The sequence below is a fragment of the Bos indicus x Bos taurus genome, chromosome 13 (assembly GCF_003369695.1).
Source record: "Bos indicus x Bos taurus breed Angus x Brahman F1 hybrid chromosome 13, Bos_hybrid_MaternalHap_v2.0, whole genome shotgun sequence".
Lineage (NCBI taxonomy): Eukaryota > Metazoa > Chordata > Mammalia > Artiodactyla > Bovidae > Bos > Bos indicus x Bos taurus.
Genome location: NC_040088.1, coordinates 45,268,837 through 45,296,310, shown reverse-complemented (window position 1 = coordinate 45,296,310; position 27,474 = coordinate 45,268,837). Strand labels below are relative to the sequence as shown.

Here is a 27,474-nt window from a genome sequence, read left to right as displayed (position 1 = left end):
AGTCCATGGGGTCGCAAAGAGTTGGACACGACTGAGCGACTTTACTTTCACTGCTGATTTGATTCCACTCCCCACCCCCCAGTTTTGAAATCTACCATTTGAGACTCTAACATCGAGGACAGTCTCTAAGGCAAGGCCATTTGCCCTTTGGTTAGACTGTTCCCCACTCCCAGCCTCCAGCAGCAGAGGCAGAAGGAGATGGAACCACTAGAAAACTTGGAGACTTCGGCCCCTTTTTTGTGTGTTTTCCTTTTCTCTTTGGGCTTATCAGACAGAAGTTTTACCTGATTACCAGTGACCTCGAAAGGAAAGCGGTGAAGGCGTATGTACTATGCAAGCCAAAGGTCTGTGCTGGATTTAACGAGAGACAGAGAGGGTGGGGGATGCCTCTGCTTCTGTTTGTTTTCCTGAGCTAATATTTAAATTCCTCTGCTTGTCCTCTGAACACACCAGGTGGGCAGTTGGGGGAAAAAACCAGGAGTTGGCTCTGTATATTTAAATCAATCAGACAGGACACAAAAAGCGAAGAGGTAAAGGTGGGAGGTACCCCCTGCAGTCAGTTTATGTGGGAAATTTTATGTATAAAGGAAGAACTTGGTCTAACCGTGTTGGGAAATTGGTCTAACTTTGTTGACCCTGGCCCGGAGAACACGTGGTGTCGGAAGGTTTAAAGCTGCTCCCAAGCTTGAGGGGCAGACACCTCACTGCTTCTCAGCAGAGCTGGCCTAGGACGGCACCCAGATGGGGTTCAGTTCTAGGTGGGGTTGAGGAGAATCTTCTGACACCAGTGGGGACAGCAGGTCGGGTGGAGGCTGCCCCAGGGTGTGACATCACAATGTAGTCCATTCAGGGTCTGAGGGTTGACTTGCCCCTGGGCTGGGGTATAAGCTGACCCTGCCCAGGGCTGGCCCACACTTAGAGGCCAGGCCACCCAGATACACTGACCTTCAGCGCCGAGTTCCAGGCACCCTTGGTGAGTACCGGGTGGGCAGGGTGGGCCAGGCACTGGGGGAGTCTCGCAGGGTCACAACAGCATCATCCACCCTGGGGACCCTTCCTGGGAAGCTGCTTGCCCAACCCCTCACCCCCTTTCCAGCCTCTGCCTGCGGCGTTACCAGCTGCAGGAAGTGATATTCTAATCACCTCCAGGCCGCTCTGCCACCTGCCCCAGCTCCCTGGGCAAAGGCCAGCCGTGTCTTGATAGACGCCAGGGGCAGGGAGGCAGGCTGTCAGATGGCAGGTCCACCATTGGATGGCAGCACCCCTTGACCTCCCGGTCCTGGTGAACGGAGGTCATAGGCCATCTTCGGTCAAGGACATACCTCATGGGCGCTGAGCAGATGGAGCCTTGGGTGTGCACCGGATGCCAAAACCACTGCCCTGCCAGAAACACGCACCAAGGCCCTTCCTCTCTGAACACTCTGAGTCTCTGAATTTTTTTTAATTAATTAATTTATTATTCTTGGCTGCACTGGGTCTTCCTTGGTGCTCAAGGACTTTTCTGTAGTTGAGGAGAGCTGTGATGCACACTTCTCACTGGGGTGGCTTCTCTTGTTCTCTTGTTTCGGAGTGTGGGCTCTAGACACAGGCTTAGCAGTTGCGGTGCACAGGCTCAGTGGCCCCACGGCACGTGGATTCCTCCCAGACCAGGGATGGATCCCGGGTCCGCTGCATTAGCAGGCAGATTCTTAACCACTGGACCACCAGGGAAGCCCTCTGCAGGCTTTAAATCCAACTCGCCACAGCCCTCGGCTGTGTCAGGTCTCCTCCTCCCCTTCCAGGACAATGAGGGAGATCTGAGACAGTGGTCGGAAGAGGGTGGATGGCTCAGCACACCAGGAGAGCAAGCAAATCAGAGGAAGGTGATGGGGACTGGAGCCACCTCTCCAAGGGGACCCTGGCTCTTCCAGCTGGGCCACCAGCCCTTGGCTGAGGATGGTCTGCAGCCAAGAGCCAGACTCCATGCAGGGACCCCAGAGCGCAGGGCCAGCCTCGCCGTGCCACCCCACGCTTTCGCTCTGCCCCCAATCCATCAGTTTCAGGCATCAAGACGGCCACTCGCCTTCTCTGACGGGTGCCCGCGGGCCGGTTGTTCTGGGGACCGTGGTTTTCAGTGGCTTCTGGCTTTACCTGAGTGTGTCAGGCAGTAAGCGAGGAGAGTTGATGGAGAGACCTTTGACCTTGAGGCTTTGCCATCCCGCCTTCCTCTTCCTGGGATGGCTGACCCAGATCTTGATGTTCACATCTCACACTTGGGTCCCAGGTGTCAGTTGTCAACAGTCTGCTGAGAACGCTATCTCCACCCGAGGCCCAACGAACGGGAAGTATAGTCTAGGGGCCAGAGGGCCCCGGGGGCCACCTGTATCCCCACCTCCCAGTTGGAGAGGAGGGCGGGAACACGTATGAGGCACCCATTGTGTATCAGACCTGCCGCCCTTGCTTTAAATCCTGCCACCAGGAAGGTAAAGCTTGTAGACACGGAAACCAGGAACGATGTTTTAAGAGGGGTTTTAACCTAGATTTTATATATACTCCATGTACAGGCAAGCTGTCCAGCATGAGAGAGCTCTGAAAATAGAATGAGCTGCTTTGCAAAGCAGCCATTGGAAGCGTCTAGACAAGCTGGGTGCCTTCCGCCAGCAGGGCTGGGGTGGGACCCTTGTGATCAATCGGGAGCTGGACCAAAAAGATCTTGAAAGGCCGATCTGTATCTTGGATTCAGGATCTGGGTCTCAGCACCTGGCTAACCTTCCATGTTTCAGTCCAACTGGGTCAGGCCTCCCAGGGCGGCTGCAAACATGGTTAGCGGGGAGAGCTTGAAGGAACCTGAGGGATCAACTCCGCTGGGCCCCAGGTAGGAAACTGGGGCCCCAGGCTGGTTAAGGGGAGAGGTCGCAGACAATCTGCAGAATGAATGCTTGTTGAATGAATGAAGGAGTGACAGCGCCAGGTTGGAACCAGCTGCACATGAATCGAACATCCCGCAGCCCGACTCTCCTCTCCCAAGACTCTTGCCTGTCAAATCATGATTCGGCCGACACTCACTGAGCACCTCCTGGATATCAAGTGTGTGCACAGACATTATTTCATGCAGTCCTCCCTAGCCCATCAGGTGGGTGTCCCCACCCTTTCTCAGAGGAGGATGGTTGGGTGCCTGCCCAGAGTGGGGTGACCCTGCGGAGACGTCACAGACGCTAAGGGCCGTGCAGTCCTCTAACTCGACGGAAGGCCTGCTCTCCTCTTGCATCTCCGCCTGCATCTCCACCTGCTGCCCCCCAGGTTGGGCAAGGAAGCACGGTTCTTCCTACCCTTCCAAATAACAAACTGCCCCCAACTTGCCCGGTTCCTCCAGGGCTATCTTAGCCCCGGCCTCCAACTCTGAGCTGGCTGACATTGGGCCCCCCATGGACCCGCCTGGTTCACTGCCTGTGCGTCTGGCTCTGATGGGACCCCAGCAGATGTTTTGTGCTGAGGAAGAAAATATGGCTAATCGAAAACAGCTCCAACTAATTGTAGCAATTTCCCTTCTGCTAGTTGCCCTGAAATAGTAGCCACACTCTGTTTTGTTTTGTTTTTTCACATCAGGGAGCCCCAAACTGGCAGCTTCAATGAGCTTGCAAAGAAGGCTACTAAACAGCCTCTTTGCTGCCAGTTACCTGGGATAAAGCCTAGAATGTGCTCTCCAGGCGACACCCCGGCTCCGCTATCCATGGGCTTGGCTCTTGCTGGGGGTCATAGGGCTGGAGGAACCTCATTGAAACCCATTGAAACCCAGAACCTCACAGGAGATAATGAGATACCAAGCCCCAGAACACCCAGTATGAGCTTGAGCAAACTCCAGGAGATGGTGAAGGATAGGGAAGCCTGGAATGCTGTGGTTCCTGGGATCGCAAAGAGTCGGACACCACTGAGTGACTGAACTAAACACCCTAATCACCTCCCAGAGGCCCCACATCCTAACACCATCACATGGGGTTAGGATTTCAACCAGTGAATTTGGAGGTGACACAAACCAGATACCCTACATTGGGTTTGTGTGTTCTCCTGTCTATTGCTGTTCCTGGACAAGAATGTCAGTCCTGCCAGAGCAGGGTGCTATCTGCGCTCACCTCTCCTCCCTACATCTGGAATGGCACCTGGCAAACAGGAAGTGCTCAGCACAGTGTCTAGGGCAAGAGAAACCCTGCAGAAGGCCGGGCAGCCATTCCTCAGCTAAATAACAAAATAACCCCTAACTTAGTGGCTTGCTGTTGTTGTTCAGTTGCTCAGTCATGTCTGACTCTTTTTGACCCCATGGACTGCAGCACTCCAGGTTTCGGTGTCCTTCACTATCTCCCGGAGTTTGCTCAAACACATGTCCACTGAGTCAGTGATGCCATCAAACCCTCTCATCCTCTGTCACCGCCTTCTTCTCCTGCCGTCAAACTTAGCCAGCATTAGAGTTTTTTTCCAATGAGTCAGCTCTTTGCATCAGATGGCCAAAGTATTGGAGCTTCAGTTTCAGCATCAGTTCTTCCAATGAATATTCAGGGTTGGTTTTCTTTAGGATTGACTGGTGGCTTACAACAGCAATAATTAGCTATTTCACCTGATTCTGTGGGTCAGCTATTTGGGCAAGGCTCCACTCCATGTGGGATTTGTGTGTGTGTGTGTGTGGCGACTGTGGCACTGTGCAAAGGTGGCCACCTCTCAGCCACCAGCCACGCTGCAGCTGACTTCTGCCGGAGGAAGCAAAGCCACCAGACCACTGGAGAGCCAAGCATAGCCCAGCAGCGCCACGTTCAGCACATCCTGTTGGCCCAAGCAAGTCAGGATGCAGCCTGAATAAAAGAGAGGAGGCCACATGGCCATAATCCCATGTGGCCCTTGTAGGCTGAAATCTGTACCCAGACCACATGGGGTCTTGTTAAAACACAGATCCTGATCCAGTGGGTCTAGGGAGTGTCCTGAAACTCTACATTCCTCTACAAACTCCCAGGAGGTGCCAAGTCTGTGCAGGTCCACACCCACATGTGGAGTAGCAAAACTCTCTTTGAGTACAGCCCAGCAGGGTACAGGCAAGGGCTTCAGGAATGGCTGGATCCAGGCCCTCAGAGATGCCAGAAAATTGTCCACATCTTCAGATCTGCCTCTCTTGAGATCTCACTGGCAGACTCCAAAGTAAGGGAGAGATGCCCCCCTCCCCTCGCCTTGCTTTGCCCCTACAGCAGGAAGGCCCCACTTCTTCCCTGATCTTTCTGGCTAATGTTCCAGAGTTCTTTCTGGTTGACCTCATGGGGTCCCCATAATCATGGCCAGGAGGCTGTGTCACCTTGCAACCAGGCCTGGGTTCCATGTTGGCCCTTGGAGCCAGGCGGTGAGGCCTAGTCCCCTTGAGCTACGTGGGGTGAGGGCAGGAAAGGGGAGATTCTTCGTGGAAAACTAGAAAGGAGGGAACACTGCTAGGAAGCCAAGACATTAGCATGGTTGGCAAGAGACAGGTGTTCTGTGATGGCTGGGGAAGCAGAGGGCAGGCCCCCTATCAGTTCTGGAGAACTACCCAGGCCTCCTGTCTCCCAGCATGGACTCAGAGGGGCTTCAGATTTAAAGAACTTAAACTCCAGAAGAGACTTGAAAAATAGCCATGGCAGTTTCCTCATAACCTAACAGTTAACAGGGATGCTAACTGACATTATTTCAAAGGCCGAGTGGTCCAGGAGAGTCAGGAGACAGTGGGTTAGGCCACGTCAGCTGTTCCCTCTCTGTGCAGGACTTGTCAGGGCCTTGAATAAGCTGGCGGACACTGAGAATCTCTAAGGGTTGGGGGAAGATTAGATGCCATAGTCCTGTTAAGCGCACTTTGGAAAATTAACCTAACTCCATCCCTCTCACCTGATGGACGAAGCAGCTGAGGAAGGGAAGTGACTTGGACAAGGTCACGTCGCTGTTTAATTTCAGGCTGAGTCCCAGCTGCTGTCTCAGTGACCTAAGTGATGCTGTATAGAAGCATCACCTTGTACCTTGGGGGGCCCTGTCTCCAGCCCTGGGGTTTTTCCTTCCACTGGAGAGTGTTCTTTTTCCTCCCAGACATCCCTGCACAAAGGTGCTTTGAGGGGCGGCAGGCGCCCAGAGGACCTCCTGTGCCTGGGACCGACCCTAGCATTGCAGACCTGGACGACTGCAGAAACTGCAGGAAGCCCGTGGCCACCTGACCAGCAAGACGCCCACATTGTGAGGCTGAAGAGGCTTGATGCCTGGGCAGATGTAGAAGAGTTGGCCACCACCAGCAGTGCCAACCAAGTGAGCCAGGCAGGAGGGCCCTGAGGGAAGGTCACGCTCCGGAAACAAGCATGCACTCTAAATCCAGAAATGGCTGTGCGTCACGGCCCAGGAGCGCTGACATGCTTGACAGCTACAACGACGTCGTTGTTGAGGACCTGGTCCCAGCCCTTCTCCAAGACTCATGTTTATCAAGAAGAGAACACAGCCGTTGGTTAGTTGGTGGGGCTCGCAAATATTAGCCACACAAGAAGGAGCCATGCTTTTCTCCCTGCTGAGCATACCATCTTGGCTGTGTTATTAGGCTCTCTAAGCCTCAGTTTCTTCATCTGTTAAATGGAGCTGAAATGCATTCCTGCCTCCCAGTTTTTTTGGGAGGATTCAATAAGATTTCGGGCATGCTAAGTCACTTCAGTTGTAGTCACACTTTTTACAACCATTTGGATTGTAGCCCACCGAGATCCTTTGCCCATGAGAGTCTCCAGGCAAGAATACTGGAATGGGTTGCCATGCCCTCCTCCAGGTGGATCTTCCTGACCCAGGGACAGAACCTGCATTTCCCGAGGCTCCTGCATTGCAGGCAGATTTCTTTACCGCTGAACTACAGGGGAAGCCCTTAGTAAGATTACGCCTGTGAAACAGGAACGCTCCTGGTCCATCCACAGCAAGGGCTCCTGAAGGGATGGCGGGAACAGAGAGGTGGGATCAGGGCCAGCTTCCCAGGTGCTAAGGGGCAAAGCTAAGATCAGACCACGTCCAGCCAAAGCCTTGGTGTGGCTCCCTCCTGCCCTGGCATGGCTACTGAGAGAGGAGCAGCATTCACGAGAAGATGGCAATGGCTTGGAGCCCAGAAAGGACAAAGGGCTGATCTGAGTCTTTTTCTGTATACCGGGCGGGGTGCGGGGGGTGGAATATGTGTCTCTGGTCACTTCGAAGTGATCTGGTCCAAAGGCCAGGCAGAGAAGCAGATGCCGTGAACAGAGTAGGGAGTTTGTATCTGACCTCTTAGAGCAGAGCCAAGCGCCAAGCATGGCTTAATGGGCTTTGGCCATCAGCACTCAAGGCTGCCCAGAGGGCCATGCCTTAGCATTTCAGGCCTGGTTTGCAAGCCCAGGAAGTCAAGGCTTCGCTGGTGGATGCTTTCGGGTGAAAGTCGCAGTGGGGTTGAAGGGGAGGTGCTGGGAGCATCTAGCCATTGAGTGGAGAAGGGAGTAGAGGCAGGCACGGTGGTTACCTGCTTGAGGATACACTGCTTGGGGAAGGTCAGACATGTCCCCGGGAAGCCACGTCCAAAGTTGAAGATGAATGCCATTCTCGTAAGATCTGAGACATGGCAGCAGAGGTGCCCAGTCTGGGACACTGGTTCCCAAACCCTGAAAATGGACATCAAGTTTTCTTTCTATGTGCAAGTGGGGCATTTTTCTGGATGGAAGGAAAGTCTATAGCAGGAGAGGCAAGCTGGTGGCACGGCTCAGCCTTGTTGGGTCCTCACTGTGTTTCAGTGATGTGAATTCAGGTCCAACACTTAAAAATTAGGAACCTATACATAAAAATAAAAATTTTGGTGTCTCTCGAAATAACTCCCAAGCTCTGGCCACCTGGGACCCACACCCCTGAGAGGGGCTCCCTGGTTGAGGTGGGGGTGGGGTCCCTGGTGGGGCATCTGCACCTTCTGTGGCCTCCCCGATCAACCCCAAGCATCAGCCCACACTTACGTCACCCTCACCTTGCTTTTTCTCGCGGGTTTATTATGTTCACTTGCTTGGATCCTCTGGCTTTTGCATTTGTAACCTCAGTATGAACTTGGAATAGAGGCTCCACATGGTGTCTGTTTTCAAACAGATCTCAGTTTCAACTGAGATCGCTTCCAGCCGAAACTCTTCCCTGATGATCCAGGATGAAGACTGACGCTTAGTAGGGGCAAATTACAGCCCTGCCGGGGCATTCAGAATCTCTTCTCTTTAAGGAATGTGTGTTTACAAACGGGCAGGCTTATCTCGGGATGCCTACGAAACACCCAAAGGTGTCCAGAAATTCCTGAAACTAGTCTCTGCAAGGGTTCTATTTACAAGATAGGTAGTTCATGTTCTACTCAGATAATCAAGCAGTGAGTGAAACCAATGGTAACTTTTGGGCAATCCTTTCTTTATGACTTTTGAAAGGGGACAGATCGGAAAGCGAACAGAACTCTCTGGCTGAGAGCAGCTTTCTGAAGCCAGAGTTAACAAGACTCTGAGTCTTGAGCATGCATGCTGTCACTTCTTCAGTTGTGTCTGACTCTTTGCGACCCTATGAACTTATAGCCCACCAGGCTCCTCTGTCCATGGGATTCTCCAGGCAAGAATACTGAAGTGGGTTGCCACGCCCTTCTCCAGCGGATCTTCCCAACCCAGGGATTGAACCCGAGTCTCATAAGTCTCCTGCAAGTTCTTTATCAGTAACGCCACCTGGGAAGCCCTGAGTCTTAAGCAGGACTTTGCATTTGGGAAGATGGAGCGAGTCACTCACAGCTAATTTCACACTGAGACTCACAGGAGCATAGACCCCTCACAGCTAATTTCACCCAGGCTCACAGCCCTTGGAAGGGGCTGGACCTGCAGTGCTGAGGACCAGACATGGGCAGGAGCACACATGTGAGCCAAGGGATAAAGAGGAGTCTTGGACCAGAACCTGGACTAGAATCTAGGAATCTTGCCAAAGGGCAAGTGGAAGACGCATACACGCGCGCTTTGCGTGTCTTAGAATGGACTGACTACACGGCCCCCAACGCAGCACATCACTGCTTCCCTCCTGTACCATGGCTGACTGCTGCAGACCTCACTGGTATGTATCTGCACCCAAGCAGAGGAATTCAGTCCAGAGCTGGGGGGTAGAGAGTGACTGTCCAAGAATGCAGCAGAAGCCTTTCTTGATGACTCAGTGTTTGGGAACCAGATGTTAGCTTGAGCACACGTGGCTTTGAGGCCTCTCGGTGCCCAGGGCCAGTTCATGCATTCTTATCTATAAAAGGGGATCATTGTAGACCCTACCTCCACACCCTGACAAGGAGATTAAGTGAGATGATATAGGAGAAGAGTTTCAAACACTGGAAGCCAGCTGTTAGTTAGCAGTCACTGAATCTGATTTAAATGCCATAAGCCATTTGGGAGGGGATGCGGGGATGAGGAGTGAGGGCAGAGGCGCCCGGGAAGGGAGGGTAGGAGGCTTGTATGCTTGCTCAGTCATGTGCGACTCTCTGCGGCCCCATGGACTGTAGCCCGCCAGGCTCCTCTGTGCATGGAATTTTTCAGGCAAGAATACTGGAGTGAGTGGCCATTTCCTACTCTAGGGGATCTTCTTGACCTAGGGATTGAACACACGTCTCCTACTTTGGCAGATGGATTCTTTACTGCTAGTGCCACCTGGGAAGCCCACAGAAGGCGGAGCTGCGTTCAGAGCAGGTGGCTGCCTGGGGCTGTCCACCTGCGGGGGTTGGGGGGGGTGGGGGGGTGGGGAATTGGGTGTTTATCTACCTGCAGGTCCCTGCTGTGGAAGCTTCGAGCCCCAGGGGATGTGGGTGGGGCAGGGACTGCTTCTGAGAAAATTGCCTTCATGGTTCTGATTCCTCGAATTCTGATCCTGGAGCAGCAGACCTCAGCTCACATCCCCTCCCAGCCCTTCACTGGCTTCGTGACCCTCTTTGCCTCTCTGGGCTGCAGTTTCCCCATCGCTCAGAAGGGGAAGAGTTCTCTAGTGCTGCCAGGTTAATTCTGAGGATTAAGTGTGACCGTGACCGTGAAGAGGCAGCAGGTGCCCAGCAAACATGAGTCCCTGGGTTCTGTGTCCCTCACTTGCCCACCGCGGACACTCTGTTCCCGCCCCAGGGGGAGCTGGGCTGGCACTGACCGTCTCTCCAGATGAGCAGGACAAGCTAAATCCAGACTCGTGTTTGCCTCCGAGGCGACTTCTAAGTGATGGGTCATCTGTGTGCTCAACTGCAATTATCTCCCCAGCCATGTATTATCAGTTGGCTTCCCCTCCAGCTCCGTGGTCTATGGCTTTCAGATGCAGAGAGAGAGGCAGAATGCTGGCCCAAGGGAGGCCAAGCCAGGAGCGAAATCCCAGCCGGAAGAATTCCTGACTCTGCAGCTCACTGGGCAGATCAGGGGTCAGAGTGTAGGCAGATGGAGGGGTTTCCATGGAGTCAGAGGTGGGGAGAGTGTGGCTCAGAGACATGTGGGAGGCACCGGTAGAATCTGACTTTCAGATAAACTACACATAAGTTCTTTAGAGTAAGTATACCTTGTGAAATTCTTGGATCAGGCTTATACTAACAAGTTATTTGTTTATTTGGAGTTTAAATTAAACTAGGCACCTGTGTCTTTGTTTCCTAAACCTGGCCACCCTCGTCAGGGGGGCACAAACCCTCACCGATGGTTTGAGTTTGAGATCAGCCCAGCAACCATCCAGTTAGCCCTGTAGTCTGAGGCAGGTGGAGAAGGGTCATCGGCCGCCTGAGAGCGTCTCTGTCTCCAGGGGCCTCACCCAGGGCCTATGAACCCCTCAACCGGGTCACCGTGACCGTATTGTCGTGTGCCTGGTGTGCTGCAGTCCATGGGGCACAAAGAGTTGGACACTACTGAGCGACTGAACTGAACTGTCGGTCACAAACGCACTCCACTGCACTAGATGTTCAGAGAAAATGCACTTTGTTCTTCCACACTGGGATCCAGGCAAACAGGCTAGAGGTCAGTTCCGGGAAGCCGACCTGAGACCAGGATGCAGGTGCACCTGGCCCAGGGGAGGAGGAGGGGGAGGAGTGAGCAGGGCTGGGAGGCTGACCTCGCAAGAGCCCTGGAGTGGGAGCCATGCCAGTGAGCCGGCCCCGCCCCAGGACGAGGGCACCGGGCTTTGTACTCAGTGTCAGGGTCGCTGCTGCCCTCAGCCTCCCTGCTGCCCTCAGCCTCCCAGGCGTCTCTGGGTGTGGTACATCCTCTGCGGGCAGATAACCCCGGGAGAGCCTCTGCTGAGTGTTGGAGACAGCACTTTTAGCAGCTGGGCCGGTCCAGGGGATCTGGGCCTGGCGCCAACTGCACCTAAGGCACATTCTCTGTTCAAATTCAGGCTGTGTCCCTTCAGTGTGGGCAGTCCACTGTCCAGGCCAATTTAAAGGGTCTCTTTTCGGAGACAGTCTTCTTACGACTGCTCTCCACCTCTCCAGCCTCCCTAAGGAGTTCCGGGCTGTGGGGCTGGGATGACACTTACAGGTCTTGATGGCAGTGGTTGCGGGGGCGGGGAGCTCTGAGTCCTCGTGGTATCTGCAGGATGATGGCCTGACCCCTGAGGTCTGCAGGGGTGACCAGCCCCTTCTGGTCTTCTAGGGATATTTTGGCACCCAGTGCTGTAGTCTATAGCTTGGCCATTTGCCCTAGTTGTTAGGTCCCTGATCCTGGGAATGCTTCATCCTGACGCCAGGCTTTGGCTGACCCATCAGCTCTTATGGGATCTTCTGCCTGGTGCTCAGGCTCACCTACCCAGCCCTTGCTCTTGGCTGCTGCACCCCTGCCCTGACCCTTGGGAGTGGCCTGTTCTCGTCATCTGCTGGGAAGCCCAGGGAAGCAGGCCACTGGGTCTCATGCAGTATCACCATGGCCCGGCCAGTGAGCCAGAACTTTCCCTCTGGAATCCAGTGTGTCTGCCCACTTTGAGAATTTTGTCCCTTATTACCTGTTTCTCAAACATCCCGTTTCCTCTGGTGAATAATGGGGTGAGCTCTCTTTTTCCTCTTTCTAAAATCTTCTTCCACCTGGGGAAGCTCCTCCCCAGAAAGCATTGCTGCCCCCTCCTCTCTGGGGTTATTTATAGTGGCAGTGAGAGGAGGAATCTGAAAGCTCTATCCATAAGGGGGTATAAATTAAGAAGTTAAAACAATGTGTCTGTTACAGGACACCCATGTTCATAGCAGAATTATCCACAATGGCTTGAAGGCGGAATCAACCCAGAAGTCCATCAACAGGTGAATGATTCTAAAGTGTGGTCCATGCACACAATGAAATATTGTGATTCAACGTTAAATTCTAACACATAATACAGCATGTGTGCATGCGTGCTAAGTCACTTACTTAGTCGTGTCCAACTCTGCAACCCCATGGACTGTAGGCCACCAGGCTCCTCTGTCCATGGGATTCTCCAGGCAAGAATACTGGAGTGGGTTGCCAGGCTCTCTTCCAGGGGATCTTTCTCACCAAGTATCGAGTCTGTTATGTCTCCATTGGCAGGTGGGTTCTTTACCACTAGAGCCAACTATTTGGGAAACCCAAATAGATGAACTTAAGGACATTAGTTGAGTTGAGTTCAGTCACTAAGTGTCCGACTCTTTTTGACCCCAGGGACTGCAGCATGCCAGGCCTCCCTATCCGTTACCAATTCCTAGAGCTTGCTCAAACTCATGCCCATAGAGTTGGTGATGCCATCCAACCATCTCATGCTCTGCCATCCCCTTCTTCTCCTGCCTTCAATCTTTCCCAGCATCAGGGTCTTTTCAAATGAGTCAGCTCTTCGCATCAGGTGGCCAAAGTATTGGAGCTCCAGCTTCAGCATCAGTCCTTCCAATGAATATTCAGGACTGATTTCCTTTAGGATTGACTGGTTTGATCTCCTTGCAGTCTTTTCCAACACCACAGTTCAAAAGCATCAATTCTTCGATGCTCAGCTTTCTTTATAGTCCAGCTCTCACATCCATACATGACTACTGGAAAAGCCATAGCTTTGACTAGACGGACCTTTGTGGGCAGTAAGGACATTATGCTAAGTGAATTAAGGCAGCCACAAATACTGTTCGATTCCACTTCTGTGAGGTCCCTAGAGTAGTCACATTCTTAGAGACAGAAACTAACACGGTGGTTGCCAGGGCCCAGGAGCTGTTGTTTAATGGATACGAAAAAGATTTGAGAATGGGTCACACAACAATGTGAATAGACTTAACACCACAGAATTGTACACTTGAAAATTGGCTAGGATGGTAAATTTTACTTTTTTTTTTTTTAACCATAATTAAAAATTAAAAGTGAAGGAAAAAAGGCATCTGTAGCCAAAGCAGATGTCTTGTCCATGGAGGGTAACTAATATACTCATCTATTCATTAGGTGATTTTTTTTATTAGATTATCCCGGGATCCTTTGCAGAGAACAGGCCCCCAAAGAAGAGGAAATATTTTCATGAAAGAAAAGTGTAGCCAGGAACCGTCCCAGCTAGAACCACCCCCAGACAAAGGCTGTGTGGCAGACAGGATTTCAGACAAAGGGGCAAGTATTTTTAGGGAAAGGGGGTTAGGAGGCTGAGAGTCATGGACAAGAGAGGTGATGTCTGGGTGGGCCGGGGAGATAAGTGTCTTCGCCAGGGGACTATTGCAGGTGGTCTGGGCTGCAGGCAGTGATCTTAGCTCAGGGTCTGTAAAGCCTTTCTCAGAACCACTGCAGGTGGAAGTTTTGGGGGATTCAGATTTTTTTTTTTTGGATTTTAGAAAAGCAATACAGTGCCTATTCTGTGCGTCCGAGACCGTTCTCAGTGGAGTCTGGCTCAGTACACTGTAAACAAAGCCATTAATATGCCTGTGGCAAAATGTATAAATATTCACACTAAGTGGCATAATAAAGACTATAAATAGCCTCATGTCAGTTCAGACTAGGTTTTGCTGCCAAGAAATTAAAAAAAAAAAAATCTAGTTTCCAGAGCCTTTTGGATTTGGGATTTGAAAATGGCAGAATAGGGATTGGAAACCTGTGTGAATTCCGTACCATCCGCAGACTGTAAATTAACAAAGACACACCATGCTGGAAGGGACCAGAATGGTGTGTTTCAGTGAACCCAACATTCTGATTTTATAAATATGAAATGAAAGTTTCTTGCTCAGGCTCACACTGCTGCTCATGGGCAGAGCTGGGCTGAGACTCAAGTAAGTCTCTGACACCCAACCAGGGTGCCCAGCAGGGGGCTAGCCATGGTCTTCGGACCCAGATTGCCTTTGGAGTGGGGTCTGCAATCCATGGAGCCAACCCTCCTCCTCCTCTCTAGTTCCTTTAAGAGGGGCCCTCTTACCTCGGGGAACAGCCTCTCTTATTGCTAAATTCACCTTGTTACACCTCCCAATGGGCCAGTCAAGTTTCCTCTGGGCAAGGTACCTACAGGAGGACTTGTCCTACAGGTTCATAGACAACTCACAGAGCCTTGCATACACATGGTGCTCAGTAAAGACCTGTGAAATCACTGAAGTTATTTGGGTATGCATCAGGGGTAGACCCATCCAGAGAAAGAGCTATAATTAAAAGGTCATGTGTAAGACAGCCACCAAAGATGTTTGCTATTGTAGAATTAGAGCTAAGGGCGAGGCTTTTAAACTTTTTTTTTTTTAAGATCTGTTTTTGACCTGGACCCTTTTTAAAGTCTTTATTGAATCTGTTACAACATTGCTTCTGTTACAATATTGCTTCTGCTGTTTGTTTTGTTTTTTGTTTTTTGGCCGCAAAGCATGCGGGATCTTAGCTCCCCAACCAGGGATTGAACCCACACCCCCTGCATTGGAAGGTGAAGTCTTAACCACTGAACAACCAGGGAAGCTCCTCACCATTATTTTTGAATGATGAACATTAATGGTCATTGAAAATGATCTTTCCATCCCTGATGCCTAAGTCATGGGACTGATTCTGCCCTAAGACTGGGCAGAATGAAGATGCTTTCATTATAGTAGTACATAGCACATAGTAAAGTGAAAAAGTGAAAGTGCCAGTCGCTCAGTCATATCCAACTCTTTTGCAATCCCATAGTCTATCGCCTGCCAGGCTCCTCTATCTGTGGAATTCTTCAGACAAGAATAACTGGAGTGGGTAGCCATTCTGGTCTCCGGGAATGGAACCCAGGTCTCCTGCATTGCAGGCGGATTTCTTACCATCTGAACCACCAGGGAAGCCCCTGCTGCTGCTGCTAAGTCGCTTCAGTCGTGTCCGACTTTGTGCGACCCCAGAGACGGCAGCCTACCAGGCTCCCCCGTCCCTGGGATTCTCCAGGCAAGAACACTGGAGAGGGTTGCCATTTCCTTCTCCGGGGGAAATTCCCGATCCAGGGGTTGAACGTGCGTCTCCTTCTTGGCACGCAGGTTCTTTACCACTGAGCCACCAGGGAAGCCCATTCCTGCCTTGTGTCCTCCCCAAGCACTTGGAGATTCAGAATGAAGTCACTGGAAAGAACACCCTGTAACACAGGAGTCTTTGATGGGACGGGGTTTTGTTAAGGCATTTGCAGTGGTTTTGTCACATGATCGTCTAGCTCTTAATCAGACCCTACTGGAGCCTCCACTCCTGACCTCCCCCTCCACCCCTCCCCACTGCCCAGAAATACCACTGACTAGAAGGGGATGCTCTTCTGGGGACCAGAGCCAGCCATGCTCTGCTGGGTGCGTGGTCTTGAGCTGGCTGCATGCATTTTGGGGCCTCTATGTTCTCATGAATTGGAGAAGGAAATGGCAACCCACTCCAGTGTTGTTGCCTGGAGAATCCCATGGACAGAGAAGCCTGGTAGGCTGCAGTCCATGGGGTCACACAGAGTCGGACACAACTGAAGCGACTCGGCAGCAGCATATTCTCATGAGTGAGATGAGGGGTTTAGGCTGGACAAGAGAGGGACCGGGGGCAGTACCAGGGGACCAGGCCATGGATCCGTGTTTGGGGCAGGTGTTGGTGTTCTCGGCTGTTCCCAAGTCAACAGAGTAATTCTGCCTTGATCTATTTTATATAAAAAGGATTCCAGATAAAATTTCCTTTCAAGTAAAGATCTCCCCTTTTTTTAAGTTTGAAAAAGGGGGTATAGGTCATTATTGAGATCTGCTTGCTCTGGAATTCTCTGACATCAAAGCTGTCAGTGAAAGTTACTCAGTCATGTCCAACTCTTTGTGATCCCATGGACTGTAGCCAGCCAGGCTCCTCTGTCCATGGAATTCTCCAGGCAAGAATGCTGGAATGGGTAGCCATCCCCTGTCTCCAAGGATCCCCTGTCCTGACCCAGGGATCGAATCCAGGTCTCCTGCATTGCAAGTGATTCTGTATCATTTGAGCCACTGGGGAAGCCCTTCAAAGCTGTCAGGGTCACAGTTAAATCTTCCTGTTGATGGCTAATGAGGATATGATGTCTGGTGATCGGGGCAGGGTGTAGACACTGCCATTGTGTCATCGCTCTTAGGCCATCTAGCAACACAGATGATTCAGAGACCTTGGAAAAGCCTCTTAGCTGGAACCCCATCCTCCTAGAAAACCTGCTTATAATTTTTGAGAAAGAAGCCAATGACAAGGCAGAAGTAATTCTCAAACTTTGCAGCATACTGAAATCACCTGCGGAGTTTTTAAAAATTCCAACATTCAGGGTACACTTCATGCTAATTAATTCAAATGTGGAAGGAGGGGCCCAAGCATCAGTAATGTGTCAATTTCCCAATGTGATCTAATGTGCTGCCAAGTTTAAGAATAAATGCCATTGGTATAGCCAATATGGGAGACAGGATGATGGTTCTTCAAAATATTAGACATAAAATCACCATGGAATCCAAAACTCCCACTTCTGGGGACATACCCAAAAGAACTAAAGCAGGGTCTTGAGACGCTTGTATACCTGTATTCGTAGCAGTGTTGTTCACAATACCAAAAGGCAGAAACAACCCAAGTGCCCATCAGTGGGCACACCCTACTTGCACATGAAATAAAACTTGAACAGACTCCCCCCCAAAAAAAGAATTTCAGTTTTGCAAGATAAGAGACTTCTGGAAATCGGCCACACAAAAACATAAACATATTTAACCCTACTGAACCCTTAAAAATGGTTGAGATGGTAAATTTTATGCTTTGTGTATTTTGCCACGATTAAACATCAAATAACATGAAAAGGATAAGTGGCATCACATCATGCTTTGCTGCTCAGTGTGACGTGTGGGCCCCTGTATCAACATCTTCCAGGAACCAGTTAGAGATACAGCATCTCATATCCACCCAGACCTGCCGAATCCAAACCTGCAATTCTCAACAAGACCCCCCACGTGACTGGCGTGTACCTTAGTTGGTGTGACTATTAGTCCAGGGTTTAGAATATGGAGCCAACAAGGTCATTCGTTTACCTGGGTCCCACCTCTTCCCTTTCTACTTCCTGGAGAACACAGCGTTCTCCAAGGGGCCACATGCTCGGGAGGCTGACCTCATCCCCTTCTTGGGGTCCCCCTCCCCTGGCCAGTGACTGGTTCAGGGCTGGCATGTGGTCTGGTTCTGGCCAACAACAGGAAGGGAAGTTCTGCTGCAGAGGTGCTACGGACATCCAAGCAGACATGGACCCTCTTTCCTTTGGATTCTCTCATGTCAGGATGGGTCCCAAGCAAGTTCTGTAGGCATCCTGGGACCTTGGGGCCAAGCTAACCTAGTTCTTGAGAAACAGAGCCTGGGTCCACCTCACCGTGGGTTTCTTGGTTATGAGATTAGAAATGTACTTATTGTTTAAGACCGTTCAAGTCAGGGTTCTCTGCTCCTTGTAGCCCAGGGTTCCTCAGCCGCGATGCTGTGGACATTTGGGGCTGGATGATCCTTTGTTGTGGACAGGCTCTGCAAGCATTACAGGGTGTGTGGCAGCAACCTTGACCTCTACCGTCAGATGCTGACCTTTACCGTCAGACTCCAGTGGCTCTTCCCCCCTCAGCTGTGACAGTGTCTCCAGACACATTGCCAAGTGTTGGGCGAGGAGACAATTCACCCCCAGTTGAGAACCCCTGTTGCAGACAAAGCCTCCCTAACAAATGAAAGGACGTTTTCTCAGTGAGCCTGCTGCTGCTGCTGCTGCTGCTAAGTCGCTTCAGTCGTGTCCAACTCTGTGCAACCCCAGAGACGGCAGCCCACCAGGCTCCCCCGTCCCTGGGATTCTCCAAGCAAGAACACTGGAGTGGGTTGCCATTTCCTTCTCCAATACATAAAAGCGAAAAGTGAAAGTGAAGTCGCTCAGTCGTTTCCGACTCTTAGTGATCCCATGGACTGCAGCCTACCAGGCTCCTCTGTCCATGGATTTTCCAGGCAAGAGTACTGGAGTGGGGTGCCATTGCCTTCTCCGCTCAGAGAGGCTGGGGAGGGTAAAAACCACCACCTATGCACCAGTGTCTTGAGGATCAAAGTGGAATCAGGTGTGCGAGAAAAGCAAACACACAGGTACTGCTCCTCACTGGCTCTTTCATGCCGCTGGGGCTCTGATAACAATGTTGTACTTTCCGTGTATTCTTTAAATAGGCAGAGATGTTTAACTTAACAGATGGCCAGTGCAGACAGTGAGTGGAATTTTCCCTGGGCAAAGTGGCTGACCCGGCCTGCACTCTTGGGCTCCTCCTCCTGCTCGGAAATTCTGTGTCTCTCTGCCCTCAGATGAGAAGAACAGCGACCCTCGTGGAGCAAAGCAGCAGGTTCTGGTGGGCCCGCTTCACCCTGTATGAAGACCTGACCCCTGGAGATCTAACGGGGTACTCAGGATGCTGGCTACCTCTGCATCCTCACTGAGACCCTGGAGGCTCACATTCAGGGGAAGGTGGCCCATTGGAAAATGCAGAGAGATGAAAACGCAGTTTTGTTAGGAGAGGGCCTTTCTACCTGTGACCTGAGCACGTCCTGTTGGGTTGGGAAAGGTGATGTAACCAACTAAAGTTAGAACACGAGGGACAAGTCAGGTGACTCAGCAAGAGAAAGGATGGGGGAGCCCAGAAGAACATTGCCCCCCGTTCCCAAGTCTCTCCTGAGAAATCTTGTCTGAAGGAGGTCACACTTGATAAATGGGCCACTTGCCTTCCTGTGAAGATACCCCCTAGGATGCAGGGGGGTGAGGAGGAAATCTGGGGTGCCTCCCCACCTCAGAGATGTGGTCAGATGTGGCCACGAGTCTGAGGAGCAGGATAGCAGGCAAGGCACAGAGCGAGGATACAGACCTGTCAAGACCTCCACCTCAACCACCAGCCATGGCTTTGGACAGAAGAAACCCAGTTAATGAAGGGAGCTGAGATGCCAAAGGAAGTGGCCAACTCGTGACCTCAGATGGCCTGTCCCTCGGGCCAGTCTCTGAGCTCGTGCCCACAGAAGTAGAGTGCTACTGCAGTGGCTCTCCTTGGGCAGCATCGACCCCAAGCCCATTAGGACGTTAACCAGGCAGTGGACGCGGGAAATCCACCAACATCCAAACCTGGGGGCTGCCCTCTTGTCTGATGGAGGAGCTGCCTTTACTGTCAGGGCAAGCAACCTCCAGTATCAGAGATGCTATTGACCAGTGGCAATGGAGTATGTCTCCCGTCTTCTCCTTCTCCAAAGGGAGAATTCTCCCCAGAAATCTTTGGTGCAGATAGCTTGGTTTTCCCCAACACTGCTGACTATGCTGATGACTGTGAACTTCAGAACTTAGTTCATAGGTTACCATCCTGTGAGTAGATACTTCCAGACATGATGGGGAGTCTGATGCACCTCCCAGAAAATATGAACTCGAATCTGAATGCAGTAACTGAATGAATCAGGAGTTTCACCCTTTGGGGGAGGGGGCAAGTCTATTTAAATACCCAAGTGTGGGTATTTCTGATGCTTATGTAAGGGAAAGTGAGGGTACCAACATTAGTTTATCAAAGGGGTGGATCATATGGGACATTATGGCTACAGCCTTCACACCACCTGCCCCTCTATCCGTAATAATCCTGATTTTGTGCAGGTAGCTATACTTGAACTCACAGCTCATACAGCTTAGGGAAAGCTGACTCCACCCCCAGATCTAGGACGGGGAGTTCAGCTGGATGAAGCTTGCTCGGAACTGCTAAGAAACACGTCCCCTCTCTTTTGAAACTTCTTTTAGAGCAGAGATGTTGGTGGGGATGGTGAAAATCTGAGTGCTGGAGAAGCCATTTCACCACCATGAGGGGAACCAACTCCAACTGAAACCAAATTGAAAAACTCAGAGAAATGGATCCACAATCTTGATTGTACCAGACCCAATCTCACTCTTGGGCTTCTGCCTTATATAATGTCTCTTTTAATATTTGACCCAGTTAGAGTTTTCTGTTCCTTGCAACCAAACAACCAGCTATTATAGAGTGTGGTAAAGGCTAAAATAAAAATATGAAAAAAATGTTGGAGAACATAGATTAATTAGCTCAGAGAAGCAAGCTGTTTCTTCAAGCATTTAGGGTGGGAAGGTTGGAAAGGAACCCAGCAGAGTTCTTAGCATCAGGGGTCCCCGACCGCCGGGATCTAATGCCCAATGATCTGAGGTGGAACAGATGTAATAATAATAGAAATAAAGTACACAATAAATGTAATGCCCTTGAATCATCCCGAAAACATCCCCTTTCCTCCCCCAGTCTGTGAAAAAATTGTCTTCCATGAAACTGGTCCCTGGTGCCAAACAGGTTGGGGACCCCTGCTTAGCATCCAGCCCACCCTTTTCATGGGGAGTTACTGGGCTCATCTGAGGCCACTGCTACCCCTCTCTTAGTCCACGCAGGTGGGGATGGGTATGGAAAGGCTTGTGAACAGGGCATTGCTCCTGGCATCTAAAAATTTCCAGTAAACACTGGATGGTGGGAGGACACCCACCATCACTGGCCCCAGCCCCCCGCCCTCGGAAGTCTGAGGGTGTTCCCCAGCCTCCTAATGCCCCTGCCTCCACTGCTGTTACAGGAGGACATGGACCACATGTCTCCCAGGCTGAGAGCTTTCCTGTCTGAACCCATCGGAGAAAAGGATGTTGCCTGGGTGGACGGGATCAGCCATGAGCTGGCAATCAACTTGGTCACCAAAGGTTTCAACAAGGTAATCCCTCTTTTCCAGTTTCTCCACCTTCTCCTCCCAACCCATCTCCCCCAACCTGCTAGGTGGCAGCGGCTGCCACGCGTCCCTGCCAGCGGCCATCAGAGAGCAGAGCTGCCACTTGGCCAGGTGCCACAGGCTTCAGAGTCACTGACCCGTGTGCTTAGGCAGCCACCAGGGTCCACAGAAAATGTGCAAACTGAATCACTGTGACTCGGAGCAGCTGGGCTGTGCAAGGTTCACGTGGCATTCACACACCCAGGGGTCGACAGAGGCGAGCCGGCCACAGAGTCTGGGGCCAAGATGTCAGGATGGGTGACCTGGGTGATCTCCCCACCCACCTTGAAGAAATTCGGATTGGGGAAGCGGGTCCCTCGTCTCCTATTAGGCCTTGGCAGGTGGAGTAATAGCAGCCTGGCATCTACACCCGAGTAAGAGGAAATGAGTTGTTGTAAGATGTCACTAGCTGTCCAGGTACGGCCTCGAGGGTGGCCGATGGAATCAGAAAGGTCTATGTACGAATAATTGTTTCTCTGATGCTGTTACAAGGCTGTGTGAGCCTTAGGAAGGACAGGGAGCTCTTCGCAGAGAAAGTGGGCAGGCGGGAATCCACAGGCTCTTGGTCAACAGAGGCCCCACCAGCAGGGCCACAGCTGATCATTCCCTTTAGCTCTGAAAGTCGGTCCACGGCCAGGGCAGGAAGAGGCTGCAGAGACACCCAGGGACACTGGCACCACTGTGTGTGTGACTAACAGTCTGGTTTGCACAGGCCCAGTGCATGGCTGTGTCCAGGGACAGTGGGACAGCTGGTTCTGTAGTTTTCTAATTGACACGCGGCCCTGAGCCATTCGTTAAACACTCTGAATGCCACCCCAGTCTGCCACAATTTAATGTCTTTTAGATGGGATTGTCAGGAAGGTGGAGAGAGGTGAATTTGCTTCTTTCCTTCCTGATAAAGGTGGGAAGGGCATTTGGGAGCAGGAATAAAAGCAGGCAAGTCTGACCAGGGGAGACGTTTGAAATTATAAGTTATTTTTTAGAAGAAATTATTATCCCTTTGACTTTTCTATTGTGGGGTATCACATCCACACTGATGTGATGGTTCAGCTGAGTGAGTTTTCACAATAACACACCTGCACAGCCCCACCACCCTCATCCAGTGATCAGGCTCCTCCACAATTCCCGACAGTTGCCCCCCGTGTCTTCCAGGTCAACGCCACCTCCCCACTCCCACAAATAACTGCTATTCCGGCTTCTACCACCATTGGCTTAATGTCTCCATAATTGTGAGGTTTTGTTCTTGTTCAGCCATACTCGGTTCAAAAAATATTTAAATTTACATGTGGTAAATTTCACCCTTTTTAGTACCCAGTTCTGCAATTTTTGACAAATGCTCACAGTTGTGTAGCTATGACCAAAATCAAGATCTGCAGCAATCCCACCGCGTTAAAATATTTCCCCTTACCTTTCACATTTCTCACCCTCAGTCCCTGGCAACTACAGATTTGTTGTCTGTCCCTATCGTTTTGCCTTTTCCAACTTGTTTCAATTGAGATAGATAGGATGACAGGCATATTAAAGACAAAGGAATGAATGAATAATGGGAATTTTCCAGGTATCTGAGAGCTTGATACACAGAGTTAGGGCTACAGGGGAGACGGAACTGGCTAGGTCTCTGGAGACCTGCTCCTCTGTGTCCCCGACCTCCTGGCTTGCTGTGACCGGCTCTCCACATCTACTCACTGCAAGGGCCACTGATTCCAGGCACTAACGCCAGGGGTTTCACCTTCTGCCTTAGTTTTGAGCCCCTCAGCCAGCCATGAATGAGATGAGAGGTTGCTATCTTCACTTTACAGGAGGAGACAGAGGCCCTGGAGACTGAGTGCCTTGATCAAGGTCCTGAGTGAGGACAGAACGGCCATGTGTTATTTCATAAAAAATCACACAAGAAGATTGCTGCCAGGAAGTTATCCCAACAGGGAGGGTACTTATGCTGGGATTTGGTGGTAAGACCCTGTATCACCTCCTTGAGCCTGGCTGAGCCTCTAAGAGGATCCAGGAGGTGACCCCAATGTAGCATCTACAAGATGAGCAGGTGCTTCGGGGGGGGAGGCCAGGTCTGTGGGTGGGGCCACAGGTCTGTAGAGGGGAGGGGGCTGTGGGCAGCCAGCTCAGATGCAGCAGCAGAAAGTCAGACTCCTGCAGTGCTTTCCACAGGCTTTATCTTTTTAGAGCAGTTTTAGGTTCACAGCGAAATAGAGCAGAAAGTTCAGAGTGGTTCCAAATACCCCTGTGCCCATCCAGCCTCCCCCATCATCAGCATCCCCTTCAGAGTGGTAGCTTTGTTACAGGAGAACCTAGATGGACATGAACCCTCCCAGGCGCACAGTTCACAGCAGGGCTCGCTCTGTGTCATGCATTCTATGGGTTTGGACACACGTGTGATGACCTGTATCTACCATGAAATGAAAGAGTTGCTCAGTCATGTCCGACTCTTTGTGAGCCTAGGGACTGTAGTCTGCCAGGCTCCTCTGTCCATGGCATTCTCCAGACAGGAATACTGAAGAGTGTTGCCAGTCCCTTCTCCAGGGGATCTTCTGGACCCAGGAGTCGAACCCAGGTCACCAGCATTGCCGGTGGATTCTTTACCATCTAAGCCATTGGGGAAGGCTAGTATCTACCATGGTGATGTCCCACAGAGTCATTCTTCTGCCCCACAATCCTCTGAGCTCCTGGGTTTCTGTGTCCTGCCCACAGGAGGCCTGGGCATGGCAGCCCCTTCCCCAAGCTGGGGATCCCCAAGGTTCCTTGGCTGTGAACAGAAACCCTCTCAATTTCTACCTCTGCTCGTGGCAGCTTCCTCAGCCATGTCCTGTGTGAGAGTTGGGCCATAAAGGAGGCTGAGCACCGAAGAATTTATGCTTTCAAACTGGTGCTGGAGAAGACTCTTAAGTCCCTTGGACTGCAAGGAGATCCAACCAGTCAGTCCTAAAGGAAATCAACCCTGAATATTCATTGGAAAGACTGATGCTGAAACAGAAGCTCCAATACTTTGGCCACTTGATGCAAAGTCGAATTATTGGAAAAGACCCTGAGGGTGGGAAGGATTGAAGGCAGGAGGAGAAGGGGGAGACAGAAGATGAAATGGTTAGATAACATCACTGACTCAATGGACATGAATTTGTGCTAACTCTGGGAGATGGTGAAGGACAGGGGAGCCTGGCGTGCTGCAGTCCATGTAGCCGCAAAGAGTCGGACGTGACAGTGACTTAACAGCAACAGCATAAATGTAGCATTTAGTTAGAGAAAAAGTTTTTGGTTACACACAGTGCCTGGTGCTGTGAAATGCATTCACCACAGGCGCTGAGGAGCTGGGAGCTGGCAGGGGAGTCAGGCAGACAGAGGCTGAGACTGCATGTCTGTACTTGAGAAGTCTGGGTGTTCTTGTGGAGACTGAAACATTGAATGAACGTTGACCAGGACCAGCTGCTAATTTGCCGGGCCCAGTGCAGGGTGAGGATGGGAGGGCCCTGCTGCAAGTTCATTAGGAATTTCAAGATGGCGCCAGCACAACAGGAAAGCAAGTGGGGCCTCGGAGTACAGGACCTGTGTGCCAACGAGGGTCACCTGCAGGGACCCCAGACTCAAATATCACTGCTGTTGAGCAAGGAATGGGCATGCAAGCTAGAGCCTGGTCCAGACCTGCTCACGGTTGGGATGAGGCATTGAGGGGACATCTTCCCTGGAGCCACCATCCCACCATGTGGGCAAAGGCTGGCGTGGGAGAGATGGTGGGAAATCAGGGTGCCCGCATCCCTTTCCCTGCAGTCAGTTTCCTGTGCTCCCAAGGAGGCAGAGGGCGGCTCCCTGGGTAGGAATTCACCCTCTGGAGCCCGGAGAGAAACCAAGAAGGCTTGGTTTCTATTAGGGCCATGATGAGGGCCCACGACTCCAGCTTCCTTTGGGAGCAGAGAGAAGCACGCTGACTTCCCCAGCTCCAAAGGCCCTCCTGCCTGCAGGCTTTCTGGAAAGTTCGCCTCTGGTCCTGAGAGCCACACACTCCCTGGCATCCTGGCTGCCGAACACAGAGGGACCTGGAGACTCTGAGGACCAGAGCAGCAATGGATGCCAGCAGATGGCAGAGGCGCCAGGCCAGGCGGCAGACAGTCGCGTTGTGCTGGAATGGGGCCGAGGACAGGAGTCCTAACCTTCTGGGTTCTAAGTGAGTCCATTCAGAGGATGGATGAGATGCAGGAAACCATGTCAGGAGCCTGCTGATGAAGTTCAAAAGGGCCTCTTACTATTATCATCGAGTTCTCTTTCCTGGGGCAAAGCTCTGTGTTTCCCAGTCTTGCACCGCCCACACTCATTGAAGCAACGGGCTCAATCAATATTCAGTAAATGTTCATTTTTTTAAAAAGTTGAATTAAAAAAAAAACTCAGTAAAATCACCCTTGAAAAGATGAGGATACTGATAAAATAAAATGAGGTGATTCTAAGCAATAACACTACTTTTTACAAAAGATGGTTAAAGTACCAGATAAAATGACCATGAAATGCTGGCCTTTGTTTCTTGTGAGAAACTGGATCTAGGCTAAAAAAAAAAAAAAAAAAAAAAACCAAACTCCAATGCTTGGGTATAGTTTACGACTGGAATTCAGCTTTTATTTAATGTCTTTTAAAAAATTCATCCCTTTAATAGTCCAAATGAAGTTTGCTTGGTTTTATGTAAGTGAAATACCCAGACACCAGCAGGTTTTCCTGGAGAGGGCCCAGGACTTACGGCCTGGACACTGGTTCCCATTCACTCCAGGCTGGAAAGCTGGGCACTGGATGTGGCCTTAAATCTCCGGCCTTCCCTGTTCAGTGGCTCGGCCAGTCTGTGGATCTCAGATGTCTCTTTCTCCATGTGGTCCTCTCCCCTCAGTAGGAACAGTGATGAAACAGAGTGAGAGGAATGAGAAGCTGTGGGACCAGGACTCAGAAAAACAGAGAACACCCTAGAACTTTGTCTAGTGCATTTTTCATCCATCCACAGAGACTCCTCAGGGTGGGAAGAGGGGCAAGGCTCAGCGTGCTCCATTCCTTGTATGTTCCTCCCATGGACGAAAAGGAGTTTGCATTTCTCCATTGGTCTCACTGGGGCTTCCCAGGTGGCTCTAGTGGTAAAGAACCCGCCTGCCAATGCAGGAGACAGAAGAGACGTGGGTCTATCCCTGGGTCCGAAAGATCCTCTGGAGGAGGAAATGGCAACCCACTCCAGTGTTCTTGCCTGGAGAGTCCCTTGGACAGAGGAGCCTGGCGGGCTACAGTCCAGAGGGTCGCACAGAGTCGAACACAACTGAGCACGCATGCAGGCACCTCTCACCCAGGGCCAGCCTCTGGTCAGGATCGAGTCCCCATGGCCTAGGTCAGGATTTCAGGGACGGCCACTGCCCCTTGGATCTGACCTGTGTCCACTCCTTGGTTTTCTCTGGTGTCCTCGCACTGCCCCCATAGCTGAGTACTTTCCTGTGTCCTCCCCACAGGCTTACGTCCTGTTGGGACAGTTCCTCCTGATGCACAAGAGGGAAGCCGAGTTTCAGAAGTGGCTGATCTGTTGCTGCGGAGCCACCGAGTTTGAGGCCCGGGAGTGTTCCAACTGTCTGAAGGAATGGTGCTCCTGCTTCCTGTAGACCCAGCCTGGCCCTGAGCCGCCTCCCGGGAAAACAATGCCACTGCATCGACCCCGGGCTCCAAGTCGTTATTTCTCTTTTCCACTTTATTGACACAGGTTTGTTATAAAAAGCAGCTCAAGAGAATAAAAGAGGACAAACACAAGCACGGTGACCTCCGGATTCCGCCCAGAAACATTCGCCTTATGCCGATATCATGCCAGCTGTCTCTTAGCATACGCTCATCTCCAGGAATGGATAATTTTATTTTAAAACGGGAATTCAATTTTAAGTCAGTGTAGTAGTTATCAACTGCTGCAGAACAAAGGAACCCAAAATGCAGCCGCTTAACAGGAATAATCATTTTATCTCACTCAGTTTCTGAGGGTCGGGAACTGAGAGTTGCATGGCTGGGTGGGTCTATCTCAGGGCCCCTGTGAGATTATAGACTGTGGGCCAGGGAGCAGGTTGGCCTGGGCTGGAGAACCCACATGGTTTCTCATGTAGCTGGTGGCCTGAGACCTCGGCTGCTCTCTGAGGTGGGGCCTCTCTCAGGCTTTGATGACCTGGCTTCTAGGGTCGCCCAGAACAGGTGACCCAGGAAGGAATAAGAGGGCAGGAGGCCACCGTCTTTCATGACCTCAACTCTCACACAACCTCACTTCTGCCTTGATTTGTTTTTAGAACCAAGTCCCTACATCCTCAAGGGAGAATTAAACTTTTCTTGAAATAGCAAA

The 27,474-nt window shown here is 51.3% G+C and overlaps 1 protein-coding gene across 2 annotated transcripts; it reads left to right on the top strand.

Moving 5' to 3' along the window:
* The first annotated feature begins 238 nt into the window (after positions 1 to 238).
* On the top strand, positions 239 to 27,474 carry BANF2 (barrier to autointegration factor 2). 2 transcript variants are annotated; one of them, XM_027559667.1, is made up of 3 exons: positions 239 to 973; positions 20,955 to 21,086; positions 26,612 to 27,474. In XM_027559667.1, exons 2-3 carry the CDS (start codon positions 20,961 to 20,963, stop codon positions 26,756 to 26,758), a joined length of 273 nt encoding a protein of 90 aa, XP_027415468.1. In that variant the 5' UTR covers positions 239 to 973; positions 20,955 to 20,960; the 3' UTR covers positions 26,759 to 27,474. The 2 variants fall into 2 exon arrangements, with proteins under 2 accessions (XP_027415468.1, XP_027415469.1); XM_027559668.1 differs by lacking the exon at positions 239 to 973 and adding an exon at positions 8,606 to 9,081.

Bases quoted from the DNA above. Each gene is read 5' to 3' on its own strand.
- BANF2 (XM_027559667.1), top strand. From the start codon at position 20,961: ATGGACCACATGTCTCCCAGGCTGAGAGCTTTCCTGTCTGAACCCATC. The intron at 21,087-26,611 runs GTAATCCCTCTT...TCCTCCCCACAG, and splicing joins TCACCAAAGGTTTCAACAAG to GCTTACGTCCTGTTGGGACA.